The 22,117-nt window shown below is 39.5% G+C and overlaps 1 protein-coding gene across 1 annotated transcript; it reads left to right on the forward strand.

Moving 5' to 3' along the window:
• The first annotated feature begins 2,261 nt into the window (after positions 1 to 2,261).
• LOC111856931 (uncharacterized) lies at positions 2,262 to 18,157 on the forward strand. Its single transcript, XM_072706158.1, has 5 exons — positions 2,262 to 2,397; positions 2,849 to 2,984; positions 5,255 to 5,338; positions 5,567 to 6,020; positions 17,354 to 18,157. Exons 4-5 carry the CDS (start codon positions 5,575 to 5,577, stop codon positions 17,805 to 17,807), a joined length of 900 nt encoding a protein of 299 aa, XP_072562259.1. The 5' UTR covers positions 2,262 to 2,397; positions 2,849 to 2,984; positions 5,255 to 5,338; positions 5,567 to 5,574; the 3' UTR covers positions 17,808 to 18,157.
• Positions 18,158 to 22,117: the final 3,960 nt, after the last annotated feature.

Here is a 22,117-nt window from a genome sequence, read left to right on the forward strand (position 1 = left end):
CGAATCAACAACAACAACAACAAATTTATTTTTGTATAGCGCATTATCACAACATTACATTGTCCCAAAGCGCTTTACAGCATCCCCACCCAAAGCCCACAGTGAGTAAGCCATAGGCGACAGTAATCCACCAGGGGAGAATGAAGTGCGGAGGGAACACCCCACAGCAGCCTTGCACTGCCATGGCGGATCAGACAAGAGGGATCAAAGACCAGGGAGAAAACCACAGTGCAGTTGGTCCCACCGTTGCTGGGGAAAGCCAGGTAGAGGTGGACGAAGGCCCAGAGGATTTTTTTATTTGATCTTTTAAAAAATCACAAAGTGTAGCAAGATATTGAAGGGTGACCCCTGTATCTTGATACGTAACCTGTTGCTAGACTCTTGCCGATACACAGCCCTATGGTCCATGCAGAGGAGAAGAGGAACATCTCACAAACATATGTGTTGTGCTCATGCTTGCACTAACGAAAACCAAAAGGATCGAGAGCAGGCAGGGGGACAGAACTTCCAACATCCAGTAACAGACACCTAAATGACTGACTGAAGAACCAACCAGGGCTGGAACTTAAATACAGCTAGAAAACTGCAGCAAAAAAGGAACTGGTGCAAGATATAATCAATTATCCAATCAACTGAGGCACAAGAACAACAAGAAACCTGTGTGAACAGTAAAACTAAACACAAAACTAAGACCTCACTCCACACCATGGAGAGTACCCAGCTGGAGATCACTGTCTTGACACGAGAGACTCATGCCAGCATCATGACTCCTTCCTGTATAGGCTAGACCCTACCCAGGGATCCTTCTGCCTCAAGATCAGGAGAGGCGTTTGGCTCCAAGGCATGGAAGTCACAGATGTGGTAATGACCATGGGGGTGGAAAAGTCACCAGTGACAAAAGGGACTATATGTTACGTCGAGCTTGCTGACGACCAACACCTGACAATCCATGCCATAACCCAGCCTGATGCAGTACAGTCACCCAGCTGCCAAAACTATTCTCAGGAGGGACCAGCAGCACCCAGCATTTTGGACACGCCAACGCCAATGGAACCTTCGCAACACCACTACTTTGATGAAAACGTCTGTCAAGACATGATCACTGTTTATGTAGATGGGTGCGCATTCAAACATAAGGGGACCCTGAAAGCTGGAGCTGGCATTCTGTGGCTCAGTGACGACCCTGTCCCACCACAACAGCTCAAGGTCAGTCCTCACACGTCGCAGTACGCAGAGCTGGCAGCAATCTTAACCGCCTTGGAGGTGGCCTCCGAATGTGGAGTACAGGACCTGCTGATCTGCACAGACTCCGACTACACACGTCTTAGCTTCAGGTGCCATCTCCTTCACTGGAAACAGAATGGCTTCAAGACATCAGGGAACAAGCCAGTCAAACAACGAGACCTCCTGCAGGTGTGCGATGCTCTGATTACCACACAAAACATGCGTATCTATTGGAAGAAGGTCCGCGGTCATTCCAGCTGCTGCAGCTACCAGCAGGGCACCCAGGAGCCTCTTGGACCGTTGATTGGACTCAGCTTGGGTCACGGTCAATGTGTAACTGCTCCAACATGTGGGTAGTGTCTGTGGCAGCATGATGCAGGGCATCCTGGGTCCATCGGACACCTGCCCCACTGACAATTAACATTGTTGTATTTTTGGTTTGTGTAGTATGTCATTTTGTTGTCATTTTGTTGTTCCTGTATTGCCATTTTATTGTTTTTTCCTATGTGACATGTTGGTTTGCTATTGTACTGTGTTTTGATATCTAAAGAAGTTACTTGTGCATGTGAGTGCTTTCTTTTGCCAGTGAACTGCAATGCTGAACCTTGCAATGTTGAAACTGGTGCCTTTAACATGAATGCTTTGTCATTCATCGGTCACTGACAATGAGAAAGTGGGAAATGACTCATTCAGAATTGTGGAACTCAGGAGCATGCTTACACTGACATACTGACAATATGTCTAAGCATTTTGGCTCTCATGGTTAAAATGGTGCTTATTGTACTTTTCAATTTGGGGGCACTGACTAATTCATTGGTGGAATTATTTGCTTTTGAGACATGAGTTAATTGTTTTGCATAAGTACAGGTTTGTGCAGGTAAAACATAGTGCTTTGCTGTATGCATTAATTGTTGCACAATTGCATTGCTTGCTTTGTTCCTAATTCCACTTTGCATCAGAGGGCGTGTGTTTCCTGTCTTCAGTGAGACCGCAGTATTTTTCTCAATGTGCAACACTGCACACTGGGTGTGGTGTATGTCACTAAAGGCCATCAATTGATTTGTATCTTGCATTTTTACGTTTTATTTTGCATAATTTAACCATCAACCATTCTTGAATTTTTATTCCTAGTTTGATTCTTTTTTTACTTTAGTACTCTCAAATTGGTGACGAGTAAGTATTTTTTTCATCTTTTGCATGATTTAATTGCACCTAAAATGGTTTTAATAAAGAATGTCTTCATTAAACAATACAGCACCCTACACAATTATTGGCACCCCTTCTCCAACCTCATAAAATGTTATAAGAGAAGACTCTGCTGTACAAAATATTAAAAGCAAGAGTGCCAATAATCATGGCAAATGTGATTTACGTAACAATAGTTATTTCTTGATGAAGGAATTTTTCTTGCAATAAATCTATTTCAATGAAAGGTTGGATTTTTCAAAGTTTTTCAGTGTGACTCAGGTGGATTTTTTCTAACCCTTTTTACAAATCTTTACAAGGGGTGCCAATAATTTTGGAGGGTGCTGTATATGTAAAATGCACAGTTATCAAGTGCAACATGGCAGCAAAACGTGATTTTCTTCCCTGTCAAAATACCCCCCCATCTCTGTATTGGAAGCTCAGACTGACTTCAAATGTATTCTGCTGTTACCTGTTGACCTATTCATAAACTGAAATACTCAGGAGTTTGGCTGCACAAAGAGGATCACATGGAAGGGGGAGGATTTTATTTCACATTGTTGTATAGAAAACAGGTATGTAAATTTCATCCAGGCTTTTTTAGATTGCATGCATGATATGTCCCAGATAAGTTTAAGCTCCTTTTACATCTGGGTGAAATAAATATATTGCTGACAGTTCTGGAATCTATGTATAGTACTGGATTTAGGTCATGATTATAAAACATGTTTTAATAAATACTGATCAGGTGCCATCTCCTTCACTTGAAACAGAAGGGCAGTTTATGGACATGTCTTATGTCTTTAAAAAATTGATTAGCATTTTGTCATGAAGAAAATCCTCGTCCATGAACATCATCTAGCATCTAACACTTCTCCTTAAACAATGAAGAGGCACTTTAGTGATGCTGAGTGAACAAAGAACATTTAGTAGTTACCTCACGAGCAGAAGGTGTCTGTAAAAATGTATAAATAGCAGTGTTTATAAAGGGATATGAAAATAAAAAAAAAAAATCACTTTCTGTTCTTCCCTATGCCTGCCCTCGCCTCTTTCCCTGCCATGATATGACGCTCATTTACTAAAAATACAAGCAATATTCTTTGCTAACAAATAAAGTTACAGTATGTTTGCCATTTGAGTACTTTTATTAGAAAGAATATGTCATATCTTGGATTCATCCAGTAACCTCTAGCAGTTAAAACAGCAGAGAAAATTCAAGGCATTCTGTCTACAAGGGACATTAAACACTACTTTTCATGAGATGAAACAATTAATTAGTATTTTTACATACTTTTTCCATGTTATACAGGAAACATGAACATTTGACTTGTATTTTCATTTATACTTGTTCACTCAACTTTCCAATGCTCAACAAGAATAAAACATCAACAGTTTATGAAATAAAATAAAAGTTGCAAAAACATTTGACTGGTAGTGTATGTCTACTCTGATGTTAGCTCCTGGTGTATCAGACACATCAGACAAAGTGTGCAGGGAGCAATGAATGAGGAGACAGAGCCTGTAGTAAGAAAGGCAAACACTGAGCCACAGCCCACAGAGAGTGTGCAGGGAGCAGTGAATGAGTAGACAGAGCCTGTAGTAAGAAAGGCAGACACTGAACCACAGCCCACAGAGAGTGTGCAGGGAACGGTGTCAGGGTTAGAACCCATCCTACCCTGCCCTTCTTGTCCTGTTCTCCACCCTGTCTCTTGTCCTTCAGCCCCAGTGTGCTCTGCCAGTTTCTCAGCTTGCCACATGGCTCTACAGGTTGAGTGTTTGCCTGACGGATGGCATATTCCCTGTTTATGGGTGCAAGGCTGGCTAATGATCAGCCTTATCTCTTTCTTCGTATTTGAGTTTCTGTTGCCCAGTTTTTTATGTTTCCTTTTGAGTTTCCTGTTCTGGTTTTATGTTGTACTTTGTTTTCTTTTTTATTTTCCTAGTGTAGTATTTCCATATATCCTTAGTTTCAGGTCTTTGGTTCCTTAGTTCTGTGTTCATTAGTATTAGTTGCTTCTCCTGTGTCTTGTTGCTCCCTTGTTGAATGGTTGTTGCCTTTTGTTATTCTTTGTTATCAGTGTATTTAAGTGCTCGCCTTTGTTCATGGGAAGGGAAACTCCACACCAAATAAAACCTGATTTTAATGATTCTCATAATGTACAATATACAGGGTGAACATAAAGTCTCTTTACAATTTCAAAAATGTATTACAAAGGCAAATGAAAAGATAGATATGTGGAAATTATTACAAAACGAGACGTATATATGTACGTTTTTTGGCTCATTTAATACACCTCTATATGGGCACCATTAGTTGTACGAAGCACATCAAGACGGTGCTCCATTTCTTGCCATGTTCGCTGTAGCATACCCTCATCAGTGGTGGCAATGGCATCAGTGATCCTCTGCTTTAGATTAGTGATGTCCCGTACCTTTGTTTGCAATGTGATTAAAAACTCTGATAACCACTGAGTACATAGAACAAATCTGATGAAGATATCTCATCTATTGCCTTTGTAATACATTTTTGAAATTATAGAGACTTTTTGGACACCCTATATATATTACAGAAGCTTTCTTTACTTTTTGAGAAAGAATACAGAACCAAATCCTACCTTGTACCCTAATTGTGAATAGTAAATAAAACTGTTGAGAACAATTCTCACCTTTAATTAAAGCAATAATTTCATTTTAGGTTATTTTTATATCTTCTGTTTATGAAATCAAGCATGCAAAGCTTTTCTATGTATTTTTAGTCTAATTTGTAGAAGTGAGGAGGAGAAATTCTTTCCGTGATGCAAAAAGGGTGTGACAAAGCAGTCTATATAACGTGTCTATGTTTCAGTGTAAGTGAAGCTGAAACTACAGCAAAAACTTGATTCACTGGTCTGAAGTGACTTTACTCTGAAGTGGATTTTTAGTTGAAGAGGTAAGTGTGCTCCTCTATGGTCTTATTCTCTTTCATTTGGTTTAGAATATAACATAAAATGTTAACATTTATTTTTATAATAAAACATCATTAAAATTAAACTTAATATCTGAATTAACATGAACTATAGTCAAATTTAGTTTTCTGTCCAGTAATTATATTGATACTAAATTGTTCTTGCTTATACAGAAAACAGCTATTTATTAAAGCAAATTTACTGGTTTTCAGAGTAAAGTATGGCATGCATGGATGGATTTGCAGATGACTTCTGCACAGTTTTTGAATCCTCCTTGGAGCTTGACACACGGAGACGTAGTAGGACGTACATGATGTACCATGGTACCACAGGAACAGCTGCATTAAGTATTAAGAAGCACGGATTTCAGCGGTCCAAAGATGGCATGCTTGGACCTGGAGTCTATGTCAGTCGGAGCTTTGACAAGGCCCGAAGATACCCATTAATTCTACCCTTCAATGAGCGAAGAGCTGTACTCAAGCTGAGGGTTCGATTAGGAAAAGTAAAGAAGATCGACCGGCAGGGACACCCCCTCCAAAAAACCTGGCATCAGCATGGATATGACTCAGCCTGGGTGCCACCCAACTGCGGAATGGTTCCTAGCGGCTTGGAAGAAGATTGTGTTTGGGATCCCAGGAGGATCAAGGTTTTAGATATAATCTATGTGTAGTTATTTAAACAGACATACAGATTATTAATTTTCAACAAAAAAAAAATTATTTCAATGCTTTCAAAAAGTCTCGATGAAAATATGCCAGTAATAGAAGAGAGGGCATAACCCTCATCTTACCAACAGGGGTATCTCACAGGTGATTTAAAAAAAAATAATAATTACAATTCATGACTGTCAATACATTTGTTCCTAATGATGTAAAATCATTGTTTTCTATTTCTGCTTTAATTGCTGCTTTTTAAAAACACAAATGTTTTGGGGTCCCAGGGAACCCCAGTCAAAAGTGCCCATTTCCGCCTGTGCAGTTTTAATAAATAGATAATGTATGCTATACGTTTAGATGTTTATGTACAATTTATGGGTCAAGGATGCGTTTCTTTATACTCGGATTTATGTTCTTGATATGTTTGAAATCCATCACCTTAACGCGGGTCACACTTTTATTTTCAGGAAGTTTTGCGTGGCAGTTTTGAGGCTTTAGTGAGGGAACCGCGCAGTTTTTCTTACGATAGTGGCAAGTTTTGTTAAGAATGAACATTAATTCTAATTAATTAATTAATTACTAATCCAGCATCGTCTATAAATAATATATATATAACTGAAGCTGACTTAGCAAAGCCTAGCTACAGTAAGCTCAAAATAAATAAATCACAGGGCCCTGATGGCATCTTACCTATAGTGTTAAAAGAGATGAGGGATATTATTTGCTGACCCTTAACTTTACTGTTTCAAAAATCCCTATCTGAAGGTGTGGTACCTTCTGATTGGAAGCATGCCAACATAACGCCCATTTTCAAAAAAGGGGATAGAATTAATTTGTCAAACTATAGGCCAATCAGTCTAACTTGTATAACTGGTAAGGTTATGGAGGCTATAATCAAAGAGAAAATGGTAGATTACCTGGACTCAAATAACATTTTGAGGGATAGCCAGCATGGATTTAGGAGAGGTAGATCCTGTTTAACAAACCTATTGGAGTTTTTTGATGAAGCTACTCAGGAAGTTGATGATAAGAAGGCCTATGATGTCATCTACTTAGATTTCCAAAAGGCTTTTGATGTTGTCCCCCACAAGAGGCTCTCACTTAAACTCAAAGCGACAGGTATTTTAGGAACTGTAGCGACCTGGATTGATAACTGGTTAACGGATAGGAAGCAGCGAGTAGTTATAAGAGGCTCAATGTCACAGTGGGCCTGCGTTCATAGTGGGGTACCGCAGGGTTAAATTTTAGGACCACTATTGTTCCTAATTTACATAAATGATATAGACACCAATATATACAGTAAACTGGTGAAATTTGCAGATGACACCAAGGTGGGTGGTGTAGCAGATACTGAACTAGCGGCTCAGCAGCTACAGCGGGATCTTGATTTAATTAGTGACTGGGCCGATACCTGGCAGATGAAATTTAACATAGACAAATGTAAGGTACTCCATGTAGGGAGCAGAAATATAAAGTACCGGTATTTTATGGGACCTACTGAAATAAAGGTAGCTGATTATGAGAAAGACCTTGGTGTGTATGTTGATGCTTCCATGTCTCATTCTCGCCAGCAATAAAAAAGGCCAATAGGATGTTGGGGTATATCTCCAGGTGTGTGGAGTTTAAGTCAAGGGAGGTAATGCTAAGATTATACAATTCCTTGGTGAGACCTCACCTAGAATATTGTGTGCAGGTTTGGTCACCATATCTTAAAAAGGACATTGTGGCCTTAGAAAAGGTGCAGCGTAGGGCCACAAGAATAATTCCTGGTCTTAGAGGAATGTCATACGAGGAAAGGTTAGTTGAGCTAAATCTGTTCAGCCTCAAGCAAAGGAGACTGAGGGGGGACATGATCCAGGTCTATAAGATTCTAACAGGTTTGGATGCTGTTCAACCGAATAGTTACTTCAGCATTATAGTGGCCATAGGTGGAAATCAGCGGGAGAACATTTCAAACTGGATTTAAGGAAGCACTTCTTTACACAGCATGTAGTCAGAGTATGGAAAAGTCTTCTTGATAACATAGTGCAAGCTGAATCCTTAGGCTCCTTTAAATCACAGCTAGATAAGATTTTAACAACTCTGAGCTATTAGTTAAGTTCTCCCCAAGCGAGCTCGATGGGCCAAATGGCCTCCTCTCGTTTGTATAGTTCTTATGTTCTTATGAGCCCGGAGCTCTCTTGCGGTCGTGTTGTTAATTGCCTCAAAATCGCACCTGTTATCACCTCCTTTGCAATATTTTGCGCTGCCGATTTTAAAGTCGGCTTTGCCATACTGAAAGTCCTTTTCAGAAATGGTACTGCCATTCTGAGGAGTTCTCAAAAAAGACCCCACAGCCCCCCTCCGTACATGACAGGTACACCGTTGTATCCGGGGAGGCCGTTACCAGCTTGGTTTCTGTAGTATTCCACATATCTATGTGGATCTGAAAAACCGTCGGCGCTGTACATTATTATTATTGGGGGTAGTGCTTAGCCGGCCTGAAATTCAGCTTCACGATCGTTTTTCCGTACCGGAAGGGTATCGTCTTGTTCTGGTCAGACTTTAACTCGATGACTATATTATCAATGTGATTCTTGCAGAGCGAAACATAATGGACCCTGTCGTACGATATTGTGACCATCGAGTTGTGAGCCCCCGTAATATGAACCCCCTGTAAAAGAGGCACGAAACTGTCACCCACTCTTTGGTGCTCGACAATGTCTGAATACACGTAAATTGTGTAAAATCCGGCACATATGTCTGCGGGATTCGGAGCCGATGGTCTATCAGCAACCTTTTCAAATACATCCGGAACAAACCCCAGCATCCTTGCAAGGTTACCTTTTGCTTTTAAAGCCATGTGCAGTGGTCCAACCATATACACCTTGTTTTTTATCACGCCATAGTCAAGTTTTAGTTTTGACATTCCTAGAGCATCATTCATTTCACTGATTAGGTTTTCAATATCTCTGTAATGCCCCGCTTTTAGCTTGTATTGCAGGATTGCCGGTATTGACACTGCACCGGTCACGTAAAATAATGTGTCTTCTTCCACCAGCGTATCCCACGTTCTGGATTTCTGCTAATCCTACTTCCCATTTACCGTTCAGATCAATAGTTTTGTCGTGTAGCTTGATATGGTATTGTGCGGGAAAACATCCATAGACGCATTGCTCGGGATAATCCGACAGTTAGTATTGGGTGAAGAAATATGTGAATACGCCCATTGTGACCGAAATAAACAAGAGCACGTCTGGGTAGTGTTTACACTGATCGGCTACAATATAGCACACGGATACGTCTCTGCTGCTGAAGCTTTGCGCCAGTGTTGCCACTTTCAGCAGTGAAGCTCATACCTGTGTTCATGGCTCAGTGGGCTAAGCCTGTGTGCCTGCAATCACGTGGTCGCCGATTCAGCGATCTTCAGCTGAGAGCGGTCCTACACGCTCCCGATACAAGTAAAACAAAGAAAGGTGACACGATTTGCTTTTTTGCCTATTTAACCTAATTTTAAAAACTTTAATACTTCCGACAATGGAAGTTTTGAAAAGAAGACAGATAACAGATTTAGTCACTGTTTTTTTCATGATTCTACATAATGATTTCAGCGAGATATAAACTGAAATACATGAGAAAGATACGCGGTCGACGATGCCCTCGTCCCCAGAGTGTTAATAATAGTCACTGCATCATATTTATCGCTTTCTATATTTATATAGTCACAGTTTTTCATTTTTCATTCCATCTACCAATAAACTGTGAAAGGGATTTTATTGTTGCTACTTTTCTTGCGTTTCAAACTGCCTTTCCAAAGTGATGGGTGTGGGGTGCAGTGACATTCCAGACTGATGGGTCATTGACAGTATGCAAACTACTACAGGTGTGAGGACACCTATCTCATCAATATTCATTGTGAAGGCCACTGACTTTGAGAAAGAGAGTGTCACTCTAAAGTTCTAACACTTTAGTAATCCAACCACATAAAATTTCAGAATGTCACTTTCACCTATGTGTAGCCAACCCCTGTGTCTATAAGCTTCAGAGCTCAAAAGTCTTACTTATAAATGTCTATAATGTGATTTTTTACAATTTCTCAGCATGTTTGAAAATAGGTTTTTGAAAAGTATATGTTTAAAGTTGATTTTAACAAAAAATAGAATAATAACATTCTAAGAGGTGTCAGATTATTGGTGCTGAGTTTGTGCTGAATAAAAGCAAATGTAACACTTTGGGATAAATGTTTTTTAGATAGGTGAAATATTTTGAAATGTCAAGGCATGTCAGACTACCCCGAAAGTGGAAAAGAAGCCTCAGACCCCAGGGGGTTAAGGAAGCTCTAGCGGGGTGTCCAGTCGCAGGCCAAACATTGATGCCCGAGGCCATGATGGAGACCACTGAAGGTACGGGTCTGTATCACCCATTCGCAGGCCAGAAGGCGATGCAGGCTCCAGTGGGCCGGTTTCAGGAGATGCCGGGCTGGGTGATGTTGTCAGTTCGTTCGCCATTGCTTGCTGGGGGATGTGTCTCGTCCTGAGTGATGGCTCACAGGATGGCAGGGTTTTAATACGTTTTCAACTTCATTGGCTGTTATCCGTTGTTGTCGCCATTTTGAAATACGTGTCTGCATGAATGCGCCTACGCCAAGTGCTACCCCACAGCAATCATTTGACGCGCAAGTTTTGAACTGGCTGGCAGCATGTCGGGTTCGCTTTGTTGCGGAATAATGGCCGCCTTGCTACACTGAAGGAACCCAGAGACACCATCGATGGATCTTTGCGTTTGGTGAAATACTTTTTCTATTTTACATTGAAATAAACTGTTAAACTAATTACAGCTTTTCTCATTTTAAAAAACTTGGGCTAAAATATTTGTGCTTGTTTCGCATTTGCTCTTTTGTGCTTGTTTCGATCAGGTATGTCTCTACTTGTTTAAAAGTTAAAAGTTTGGGACTTGTGTCGTTTGCTTAAAATACGGTGTTTCGCTCTGACATGTCTCTACTTGTTTAAAAGTAAAAAATTTGGGACTTGTGTCGTTTGTTTAAAATACGGTGTTTCGCTCGGACATGTCTCTACTTGTTTAAAAGTTAAATTCTTTAAACATTTCTGTTAAATATAATGAGCTTACGTGCATTTTCTTTTAAAATACAACGTGTATGCGCTAGCTTACATTCAGTCTACCACACGCTTTATTATTTCTTAATGTAATTAATAAATGTAACCATTGTTTTAATAAAAGCTTTAAATTACTAATTTAAATTTTAGCTAGGTTGTTGGGGGAATGGGGGTGGGCGGCTGGCCCTGTCAATCATCGTTGGGGTGGGGGTATGCAGCTGGACCTGTCAATCATTGGTGATGACGTCATAGACGGGGGAGAGCTTTAAGCTCTGCCCAAAGTGCCCCTTAACCTTTTTTCATGATCCCCCTCAATTTCTCCATTGGCCCCATGAACGTAATGCACCCTGTATACATTTCCCAACTTGAGTCCATTCCTCTCCTCATTGGGAAAGATTTGCTGAACTGGTTCGAGCCGTTGTTAGATTTCCAACGTCTGAAAATTTGGGCTCAAGTCAGAGAACCGCTGCCACTGTGGACACTAGGGGTGGCACGGTTCACAAAACCCACGGTTCGGTTTGTATCACGGTTTTAGGGTCACGGTTTTCGGTTCTGTACGGTTCTTGTTATTTTTTCTTTTAATCTTTAACACTCCAGAAATGTACTTCAGCATATGATATATAGCTTAATTATCCACAATTTAGGATACAGTATTTAAAAAGTTATATCATGTAATCATGCATAAATTGAATTTGACTTGACTTAAAGCACATTACTAAAATTATTAAACATTATTAATCCCAGAACAGTAATAAAATAAAAGTCTTGCCTTAACATAAATGCTAAAAGAATAAATCGCTTTAATCGCTATTACAGTTGGGTATGGGCACGCGGTCTTATTTAGAAAACATACAAAAAGAGACGCATATAATGTTTAATCATTCGAAATTTGTATTTGTCCGGTCCACGGGGTTAATTTAATTGGGGATCGTTAAAATGATAGATCACCTATCTTGATTAAGCCTGATTCGATTCGTTATATATATAGCAGAGGCGAGGAGACCTAGGATCGGGGGAATGCGGGGTTTAATGAGCAAAAGGAACACAGACGAGCGGTAAAGCAGAATTACAATATAATGACCGGACTGGAGAAAGACACGGAAACGCGGACTAAATACAATTGAGTAATGACAAATTTGACAACAATCAGGAACAGCTGGTAAACACAGGGAATCCACACAGGGTTAATGAGGGGGCGTGGCACACGGAAAGAGCGGACGATCGAGGCATGACACTCACTGGAGTGCTTTGTCACAGATAATTTTCTTTAACAAAGTGCCTAACCGCACATTAAATAAAGTCACACAACAAAGGCGCACAACAGTGTTCAGATGTTGTGCTATCGGTTGGCTGAAATTTAAACGTTTTTTTCAGAGACTGGGTGGTAACGCCGAAAACACGAGCTAAACGCAGCAAACGAAAGGCTACCGGAAATTACTTAGCTGGCTTAACTTTTACCGGAACTACGTCACACCGCTCTGTGCATATAGCCTATTCCTTCGCGCGAAAGGGAAACACACTGACGTCACATACGGGGCACGAGGCTACATTGCGCATGTCATGAACCGTCGAACCGTGCGACGCATGCATGCTCCGAACCGAGACAAGCGAACCGAACGGTTCGTTTTTTTTTCATGAACCGTGCCATCCCTAGTGGACACCTAACGCAGCCACATGGGAATGTCAAACCCAGGCTCCTCGGACCACACCCCACACCATGAAGAGTACCAAGCTGTAGAACACTGTCTTGACACGAGAGACCCTACACTCCTTCCTGTGTAGGCTAGACCCTACCCAGGGATCCTTCTGCCTCAAGATCAGGAAAGGCATTTGGCTCCAAGGCATGGAAGTCACAGATGTGGTAATGACCATGGGGGTGGAAAAGTCACCAGTGACAAAAGGGACTGTATGTCACGTCGAGCTTGCTGCCAACCAACACCTGACAATCCATGCCATAACCGCCCAGCCCGATGCAGTACAGTCACCCAGCTGCCAAAACTATTCTCAGGAGGGACCAGCAGCACCCAGAATTTTGGACGAACCGACACCCATGGAACCCTCGCAACACCACTACTTTGATGAAAACGTCTGTCAAGACATTATCACTGTTTATGTAGATGGGTGCGCATTCAAACATAAGGGGACCCTGAAAGCTGCAGCAGGCATTCTGTGGCTCAGCGACAACCCTGTCCCACCACAACAGCTCAAGCTCAGTCCTCACACGTCGCAGTACGCAGAGCTGGCAGCAATCTTAACCGCCTAGGACAGTGTTTCTCAACCCAGTCCTCAGCGAACCCCAGCCAGTCCACGTTTTTGCTTCCTCTCAGCTCCCAGCGCACCTGTACCAGCTATTCGGTGTTCCTGATTGGCTGGGAGCTGGGAGGGAGCAAAAACGTGGACTGGCTGGGGTTCGCTGAGGACTGGGTTGAGAAACACTGGCCTAGGAGGTGGCCTCCAAATGTTGAGTACAGGACCTGTTGATCTGCACAGACTACACACGTCTTAGCTTCAGGTGCCATCTCCTTCACTGGAAGCAGAATGGCTTCAAGACATCAGGAAACAAGCCAGTCAAACAATAAGACCTCCTGCAGGTGTGCGATGCTCTGATTACTACACAAAACATGCATATCTATTGGAAGAAGGTCCACAGTCATTCCAGCTGCTGCAGCTCCCAGCAGGGTGCCCAGGAGCCTCTTGGACCGTCGATTGGACTCAGCTTGGGTCACGGTCAATGTGTAACTGCTCCAACATGTGGGTAGTGTCTGCGGCAGCATGATGCAGGGCATCCTGGGTCCATCGGACACCTGCCCCACTGACAATTAACATTGTTGTATTTTTGGTTTGTGTAGTATGTCATTTTGTTGTAATTTTGTTGTTCCTGTATTGCCATTTTATTGTTTTTTCCTATGTGACATGTTGGTTTGCTATTGTACTGTGTTTTGATATCTAAAGAAGTTACTTGTGCATGTGAGTGCTTTCTTTTGCCAGTGAACTGCAATGCTGAACCTTGCAATGTCGAAACTGGTGCCTTTAACATGAATTCTTTGTCATTCATCGGTCACTGACAATGAGAAAGTGGGAAATGACTCATTCAGAATTGTGGAACTCAGGAGCATACTTACACTGACATACTGACAATATGTCTAAGCATTTTGGCTCTCATGGTTAAAATGGTGCTTATTGTACTTTTCAATTTGGGGGCACTGACTAATTCATTGGTGGAATAATTTGCTTTTGAGACATGAGTTAATTGTTTTGCATAAGTACAGGTTTGTGCAGGTAAAACATAGTTCTTTGCTGTATGCATTAATTGTACCTAATTCCACTTTGCATGAGAGGCTGAACAGGACCCTTTAAATACATTGGGCGTGTATTTCCTGTCTTCAGTGAGACAGCAGTATTTTTCTCAATGTGCAACACTGCACACTGGGTGTGGTGTCTGTCACTAAAGGCCATCAATTGATTTGTATCTTGCATTTTTGCATTTTATTTTGCATAATTTAACCATCATTCTTGAATTTTTATTGCAAGTTTGATTCTTTTATTTACTTTAGTACTCTCAAATTGGTGACGAGTAAGTATTTTTTCATCTGTTGCATGATTTAATTGCACCTAAAAATGGTTTTAATAAAGAATGTCTTCATTAAACAATGCAGCACACTCCACAATTATTGGCACCCCTTCTTCAACCTCATAAAATGTTATAGGAGAAGACTCTGCTGTACAAATTATTAAAAGCAGGGGTGCCAATAATCATGGCAAATGTGATTTACGTAACAATAGTTATTTCTTGATGAAGGATTTTTTTCTTGGAAAAAATCTATTTCAATGAAAGGTTGGATTTTTCCAAGTTTTTCAGTGTTACATGAAGCTGCTTCGCCAAAAGGTGGATTTTTTCTAACCCTTTTTACAAATCTTTACATGGGGTGCCAATAATTTTGGAGGGTGCTGTATATGTAACACAGTTATCAAGTGCAACATGGCAGTAAAATGTGATTTTTTCCCCCTGATTGATTAGCATTTTGTCATGAAGAAAATCCTCGTCCGTGAACATCATCTAGCATCTAACATTTCTCCTTAACCAATGAAAAGGCACTTTAGTGATGCTGAGTGAACAAATAACATTTAGTAATTATCTCACAAGCAGAAGGTGTCTGTAAAAATGTATAAATAGCAGTGTTTATAAAGGGATATGGAAATAAAAAAAAAAAAATTCACTTTTTGTTCTTCCCTATGCCTGCCCTCGCCTCCTTCCCTGCCTTGATATGACGCTCATTTACTAAAAAATACAAGCAATATTTTTTGTTAGATAAATTTACAACTTCAGTACCTTTATTAAAAAGAAAATGTCATATCTTTGATTAATCAAGTAACCTCTAGCAGTTAAACAGCAGAGAAAATTCAAGGCATTCTTTCTACAAGGGACAGAAAACACTACTTTTTATGGGATGAAACAATTAAATAGTATTGTTACATACTATTTCTATGTTATAAAGAAAACTTGTATTTTACTTATGTTTTCATTTATACTTGTTCTCTTAACTTTCAAACACGCAATAAAAGTAAAACATCAGAGGTTTATGAAATAAATAAAAAGTGGTAAAAACCTGTGGTGTACAAAAATTTTTGACTGGTAGCGTATCTCTTATTCTGATGCTAGTTCCTTGTGTATCAGACACTGAGCCACAGCCCACAGAGAGTGTGCAGGGAGCAGTGTCAGGGTTAGAACCCATCCTACCCTGCCCTTCTTGTCCTGTTCTCCACCCTGTCTCTTGTCCTTCGGCCCCAGTCCGCTCTGCCAGTTTCCCAGCTTGCCACATGGCTCTACAGGTTGAGTGTTTGCTTGATGATGGCATTTTCCCTGTTTATGGGTTCAAGGTTAGCTAATGATCAGCCTTATCTCTTTCTTCGTATTTGAGTTTCTGTTCCACAGTATTTTGTTTCCTTTTGAGTTTCTTGTTCCAGGTTTGCCCTCCTTGTGTTCTGTTCTGGTTTTTTTGTACTATATTTTCTTGTTTATATCCTAGTGTAGTATTTCCCTGTTTCCTTAGTTTCAGGTCTTTGGTTACTTAGTTCTGTGTTCATTAGTATTAGTTGCTTCTCCTGTGTCTTGTTGCTCCCTTGTTGAATGGTTGTTGCCTTTTGTTATTCCTTGTTATCAGTGTATTTAAGTGCTCGCCTTTGTTCATGGGAAGGGAAACTCCACACCAAATAAAACCTGATTTTAGTGATTCTCATAATGTACAATATACAGGGTGAACATAAAGTCTCTTTACAATTTCAAAAATGTATTACAAAGGCAAATGTAAAGACAGATATGTGGAAATTATTACAAAATGAGACGTATATATGTACGTTTTTTGGCTCATTTAATACACCTCTATATGGGCACCATTAGTCGCATGAAGCACATCAAGACGGTGCTCCATTTCTTGCCATGTTCGCTGTAGCATACCCTCATCAGTGGTGGCAATGGCATCAGTGATCCTCTGCTTTAGATTAGTGATGTCCCGTACCTTTGTTTGCGATGTGATTAAAGACTTTGATAACCACTGAGTACATCGAGCAAATCTGATGAAGATATCTCATCAATTGCCTTTGTAATACATTTTTGAAATTGTAAAGAGACTATTTGGACATCCTGTATATATTTCAGAAGCTTTTTTTACTTTTTGAGAAAGGATCCAGAACCGAATCCTACCTTGTATCCTAATTGTGAATAGTAAATAAAGCTGTTGAGAACAATTCTCACCTTTAATTAAAGCAAAAATTAAATTTTAGGTTATTTTTATATCTTCTGTTTATGAAATCAAGCATGCAAAGCTTTTTAATGTATTTTTAGTCTGATTTGTAGAAGTGAGGAGGAGAAATTCTTTCTGTGATGCAAAAAGGGTGTGACAAAGCAGTCTATATAACGTGTCTATGTTTCAGTGTAAGTGAAGCTGAAACTACAGCAAAAACTTGATTCACTGGTCTGAAGTGACTTTACTCTGAAGTGGATTTTCAGTTGAAGAGGTAAGTGTGCTCCTCTATGGTCTTATTCTCTTTCATTTGGTTTAGAATATAACATAAAATGTTAACATTTATTTTTATAATAAAACATCATTAAAATTAAACTTAATATCTGAATTAACATGGACTATTGTCAAATTTAGTTTTCTGTTCAGTAATTATATTGATACTAAATTGTTCTTGCTTGTACAAAAAACAGCTATTTATTAAAGCAAATTTACTGGTTTTCAGAGTAAAGTATGGCATGCATGGATGGATTTGCAGATGACTTCTGCACAGTTTTTGATTCCACCTTGGAGCGTGACAACACATGGAGAGGGAGGAGGACGTACATCATGTACCATGGTACCACAGAAACAGCTGCATTAAATATTAAGAAGCATGGATTTCAGCGGTCCAGTGATGGCATGCTTGGACCTGGAGTCTATGTCAGTCGGAGCTTTGAGAAGGCCCAAAGATACCCAATAAATCTACCCATAGGTGAGCGAAGAGTTGTACTCAAGCTGAGGGTTAGAGTAGGAAAAGTAAAGAAGATCGACTACCAGGGACACCCCCTCCAAAAAACCTGGCATGACCATGGATATGACACAGCCTGGGTGCCACCCAACAGCGGAATGGTTCCTAGTGGTTTGGAAGAAGATTGTGTTTGGGATCCCTGGAGGATCAAGGTTTTAGATATAATCTATGTGTAGTTTTAAACAGACGTACAGATTATTCATTTTCATCAAAAAAAAAATAATTTCAATGCTTTCAAAAAGTCTTGATGAAAATATGCCAGTAATAGAAGAGAGGGCATTGTATTTTAAGTAGGGATGTTAACCCTCATCCTACCAGCAGGGGTATCTCACAGGTGATTTAAAAAAATAATAATAATTATATTTCATGACTGTCAATAAATTTGTTCCTAATGATGTCAAATCATTGTTTTCTATTTCTGCTTTGATTAGTGCTTTTTAAAAACACAAATGTTTTGGGGTCCCAGGGAACTCTCGTCAAAAGTGCCCATTTCCGCCTGTGCAGGTTTAATAAATAGATAATGTTTGCTGTGGGAGCCAGAGCATTTTGTATGGTATTAATGTTGTTTCTATTATGTATAAAAGGTATAAAGTATGGGACTGTTATAAATGGTGAAGACTGTATAAGTATAGATGTTTATGTACAATTTATGGGTCAAGGATCTGTTTCTTTATACAGTGGTACCTCACTTCTCTAACTCATTAGAACTCGAATTTCTTAAAAGTCGGACCAACCAGTTTGAAAAAAAATTATCTAGAACTCGATCTTAATCTCAGAAGTCAAACCGTGAACGCCAACCTAAGATAACTTGTACACGCGGGGAAATGAGTGACGTGGCACGTCTCTCAGTGGAAACAAAGGATAATGCTTCAGTCTCAGCCTCGCATTCGCCGTGATAGCATCGTGCATGTTCACACTAGCTGAATACATATATTTAGACAGTAAAAATACATTTAGACAATAATAGGCAGTAACAGTAATTATTAATATATAATAAAATACATAAAAATTTTTTTAAAAAATTATTAAAAAGTTCTTATTAATAATTTTAACAATAATAAACCATGAATACATTTAATTATAATAATATTGTTGTGCCGAGTGGGGACAGAAGGGAGATAAAGGTGCAGATGTTAGGGTATCGGGGAATACGGGTCAGATGGGTTACTTTCTGTCCCTCTGGTGACTGCACTTCAGGCTCCTCTCATTCTTGGATAGAGCAGCTAATCATTTGGGGCAGTGTTGGCCTAATAGTTAGGGAAGCACACTCGGAATTGAAAGTTTACTGGTCTTAATCCTTGACCAGCGAGGTACCACTGAGGTACCCTGAGCAAGGTACTGCCCCCAAGCACTGCTCCCTGGGTGCTGAATTAGCTGGTGACTTTAATACAGTTATCAACCCCACTTTAGATAGATCATCCAATATGTTAATCCTAGGAACTGGCACTCCACGGAAATATTAGATATCAGACAATACTCACACTTTTCTCTGCCCCAAAAATCATACTCCCGTATTGATTTTTTATTTACTATTAACTCAATTATTTCCGATATCCTAGAACCCAAAATACATCACATTTTAATCAGTGATAATGCCCCCGTTTCAATAAATCTAAACATCAACAAACCCAAACAACCCATTGGTCACAGGAGATTTAATATATCTCTGCTTAATGACCCAGACTTCAACACATTCTTCATAAAAGAGTGGACATCTTTCAAGTAAATAAATGACTGTCCTGAAATCTCATCCATATTACTCTGGGAAACAGTGAAAGCAGTGCTGAGAGGAAAGATCATATCATTTTCATTATACAAAGAAAGAAGGAACATATGATGGCCCAGACAGGTCAATGTAATACAAAAGCATAAACAAAATACAAAAGCTACAACATAAATACAAAAGTAGCAAGAAAAATACAAAAGCCGCAACACAAATGCAAAAGCCGCAAGAAAAATAAAAAAGGCCACAACAGAAATACAAAAGCCACAACGGAAATGAGCCACAATGTAAGGAAATGCAGCAGCCTGTCTGTCTATATATATTTTATTGGTCCAAGTTGCCAGGGACTATTATTGCTGGTGGACAGGCAGGGTGCAGGGGAAGTTTTAGAAAAAGTTTTATAAGGAAGTGAAATGTTGTTATCGCTTGTTATGCATTTTTTCCATGTTTGATTTAAGCACAAAATTGGAAATTGATAAACGTCATAATCCGTTTTTTTGCTCAAATCAAAAATGGAAAAAAATGGATAAGGAGCATTCACTTTCAGTTTTGTTTTTTTTCATCTGACACAAGTGGCGTGACAAGTGACAGGTTACCTGAGAAAAATGGTAAAAACCATAAAAACAAATAGCATTGGGTACGTCTTTTTAAGAGTGGGAAAATTCGTGCTGAGATTCCATTGCGGTGAAGCTTTCCGTACTATGCCAATACATGTTCAAATCATGCGTGCTTAAAATATGGTACACATGTAGACATAGTAAGGTATAGTAACAGAACGGTGTCATACCGCACATACGAAAATGACAGACTCGATCGACTTAGGAAAATCCTGTACTTAATACATAGGACAATAAATATTGAACCATATTTCAAGTCAAGTCAAACCTACTTGAATTGAAATTGGTTCAAGATTTATTAATAAAATACAAGAAGGACAAACAGACATAAATAAAAATAGCAGCATTACGACAAATAGCAGCAATATGGTATACTCATAGGTTTGATATGAATAATGTCAACAGAATGAACAGAGTAATGACAGACTAAGTAGTGGCAAATGATTTCCATTAAGTATTTGAGACTTCTGTGATCTGTTGCGCATTTTACTGAACAAATTCTATGCAATCAAACCTAATTTCAGTACGGAGCCCCTCGATCATGACATACTGACAAAAATTATTGGGACATTCTAAATAACAAAGAAAGTGGGATCGAATTAATAAAATGTGGCCACAGCATAATGAAAAAACGAGGGAACAAATTAGTTTGCCTTTTGCACATCTGTTCTGCAAAGCACAATATCACTTTAAATTTTGAATCATATGAGTACATAATGCTTACTTGTGTACATACTGCTTGTCATTAATGTATCTGTTTATGTATACCAAGTATATAACACCTTCATTGACTTAACATGATCGAGAAGGAAGAATAATAAAAGTTATGTACCATATCACCATGTTTAGTTATCTTTTTCTATTTAAATCAAATGCACAGTCTCATTCATTCATTGTTACATTTCACTGCATGATTTACGTGTATAACTATGCGTGTGACACATAAAACTTCTTCAGTCTTGAGTCTAGTTTAGTAAAGCATCCTGGCTCACAATACTATTCAACAGAAGTGCTGCTGGCTAATAATTACTTGCAATGCAAGACTTTTAGTGTTTGTAGGTCATTCCATCCTATGGTTGTTGCCATTTTACATCTGAAGAAATACTGGACTTCCTTCACGATAAAGTATAAAATGTGTGAGGGGGAGCGGTCAAACCACAAATACGGGACAAATTTTGTCCTACATTGGTTCAAGATGGGACACAGCATTTCATTTTTAAATACTGGACGATCCTGTAAAATACAGGATGGGTGGCAGCTTAACCTTAAAACTAAACTTGGTCAAACTAATTCCGTCCTTACCAGCAGATGCAGATGTCTAGTGGTCTAAATGAAATCGAAACATTACACTATGTAAGGCACTTTCATAGGAAACTGGGGGTATTCCATGAAAGTAGCTAAAGAAAGTCAGATTTTCCCTTAATCCGTCTTCCTGGAGGGTATTCCATGAAGCAGGCTTAAGGGAAAGTCTGACTTAATTATTTCGACAAGTCAGTCTTACTTAAGTGAGAGTTCTGTTCCATCAATATGAATCCCCGCTGAATTACCACGGTAATTTAGGCCTGCGAACAAGCCTGGTCCGGACCAGGCTAACTGTCTCGCTTAGTTTAGCGTTGTCTCAAAGAATGTCCGACATGGGGGAACAGATTCCCAAAAGATCGTTCTGTTGGACGAAATTCGATCTTACTTTTCATGCCATGTAATCTGTTCAATTGTATTCCCTCGTCTGACATATTTGACATTATCTGATTGAAGTATTTTGCTAACCTGTAAGGTGTACCAAAATTACATGATTTTGTTTGAGTTAGCAGGAGAGTGAGTCTTGTATATACGTATATAAAAAAATGGAACCCTGTAGTCAGTGCTGTGAGTAAAAGCAAGACGAGAAAGCAGAGAATAAAAACCATCTTTTTGGAAGCAATCATCTGCGTGATACTTCCATAATATGGAGAACAGAGCTGAGATTGCTACATAATCAATATAATAAAGCCTATAAAATCACATCTTAGCATTCCAATTAATTTCAAAATAATTACAGTAAAATCCTGTTATAGTGGACTCGCTTATAACGGAATATCGTCTATAACGGATGAAGTCCCCTGGTCCCGGCCGTGCGCCTTTAAGAACATGCAGGAAAAGCATCGGA

This window comes from Paramormyrops kingsleyae, chromosome 24 (genome assembly GCF_048594095.1).
Source record: "Paramormyrops kingsleyae isolate MSU_618 chromosome 24, PKINGS_0.4, whole genome shotgun sequence".
In the NCBI taxonomy this organism is placed as follows: Eukaryota; Metazoa; Chordata; class Actinopteri; order Osteoglossiformes; family Mormyridae; genus Paramormyrops; species Paramormyrops kingsleyae.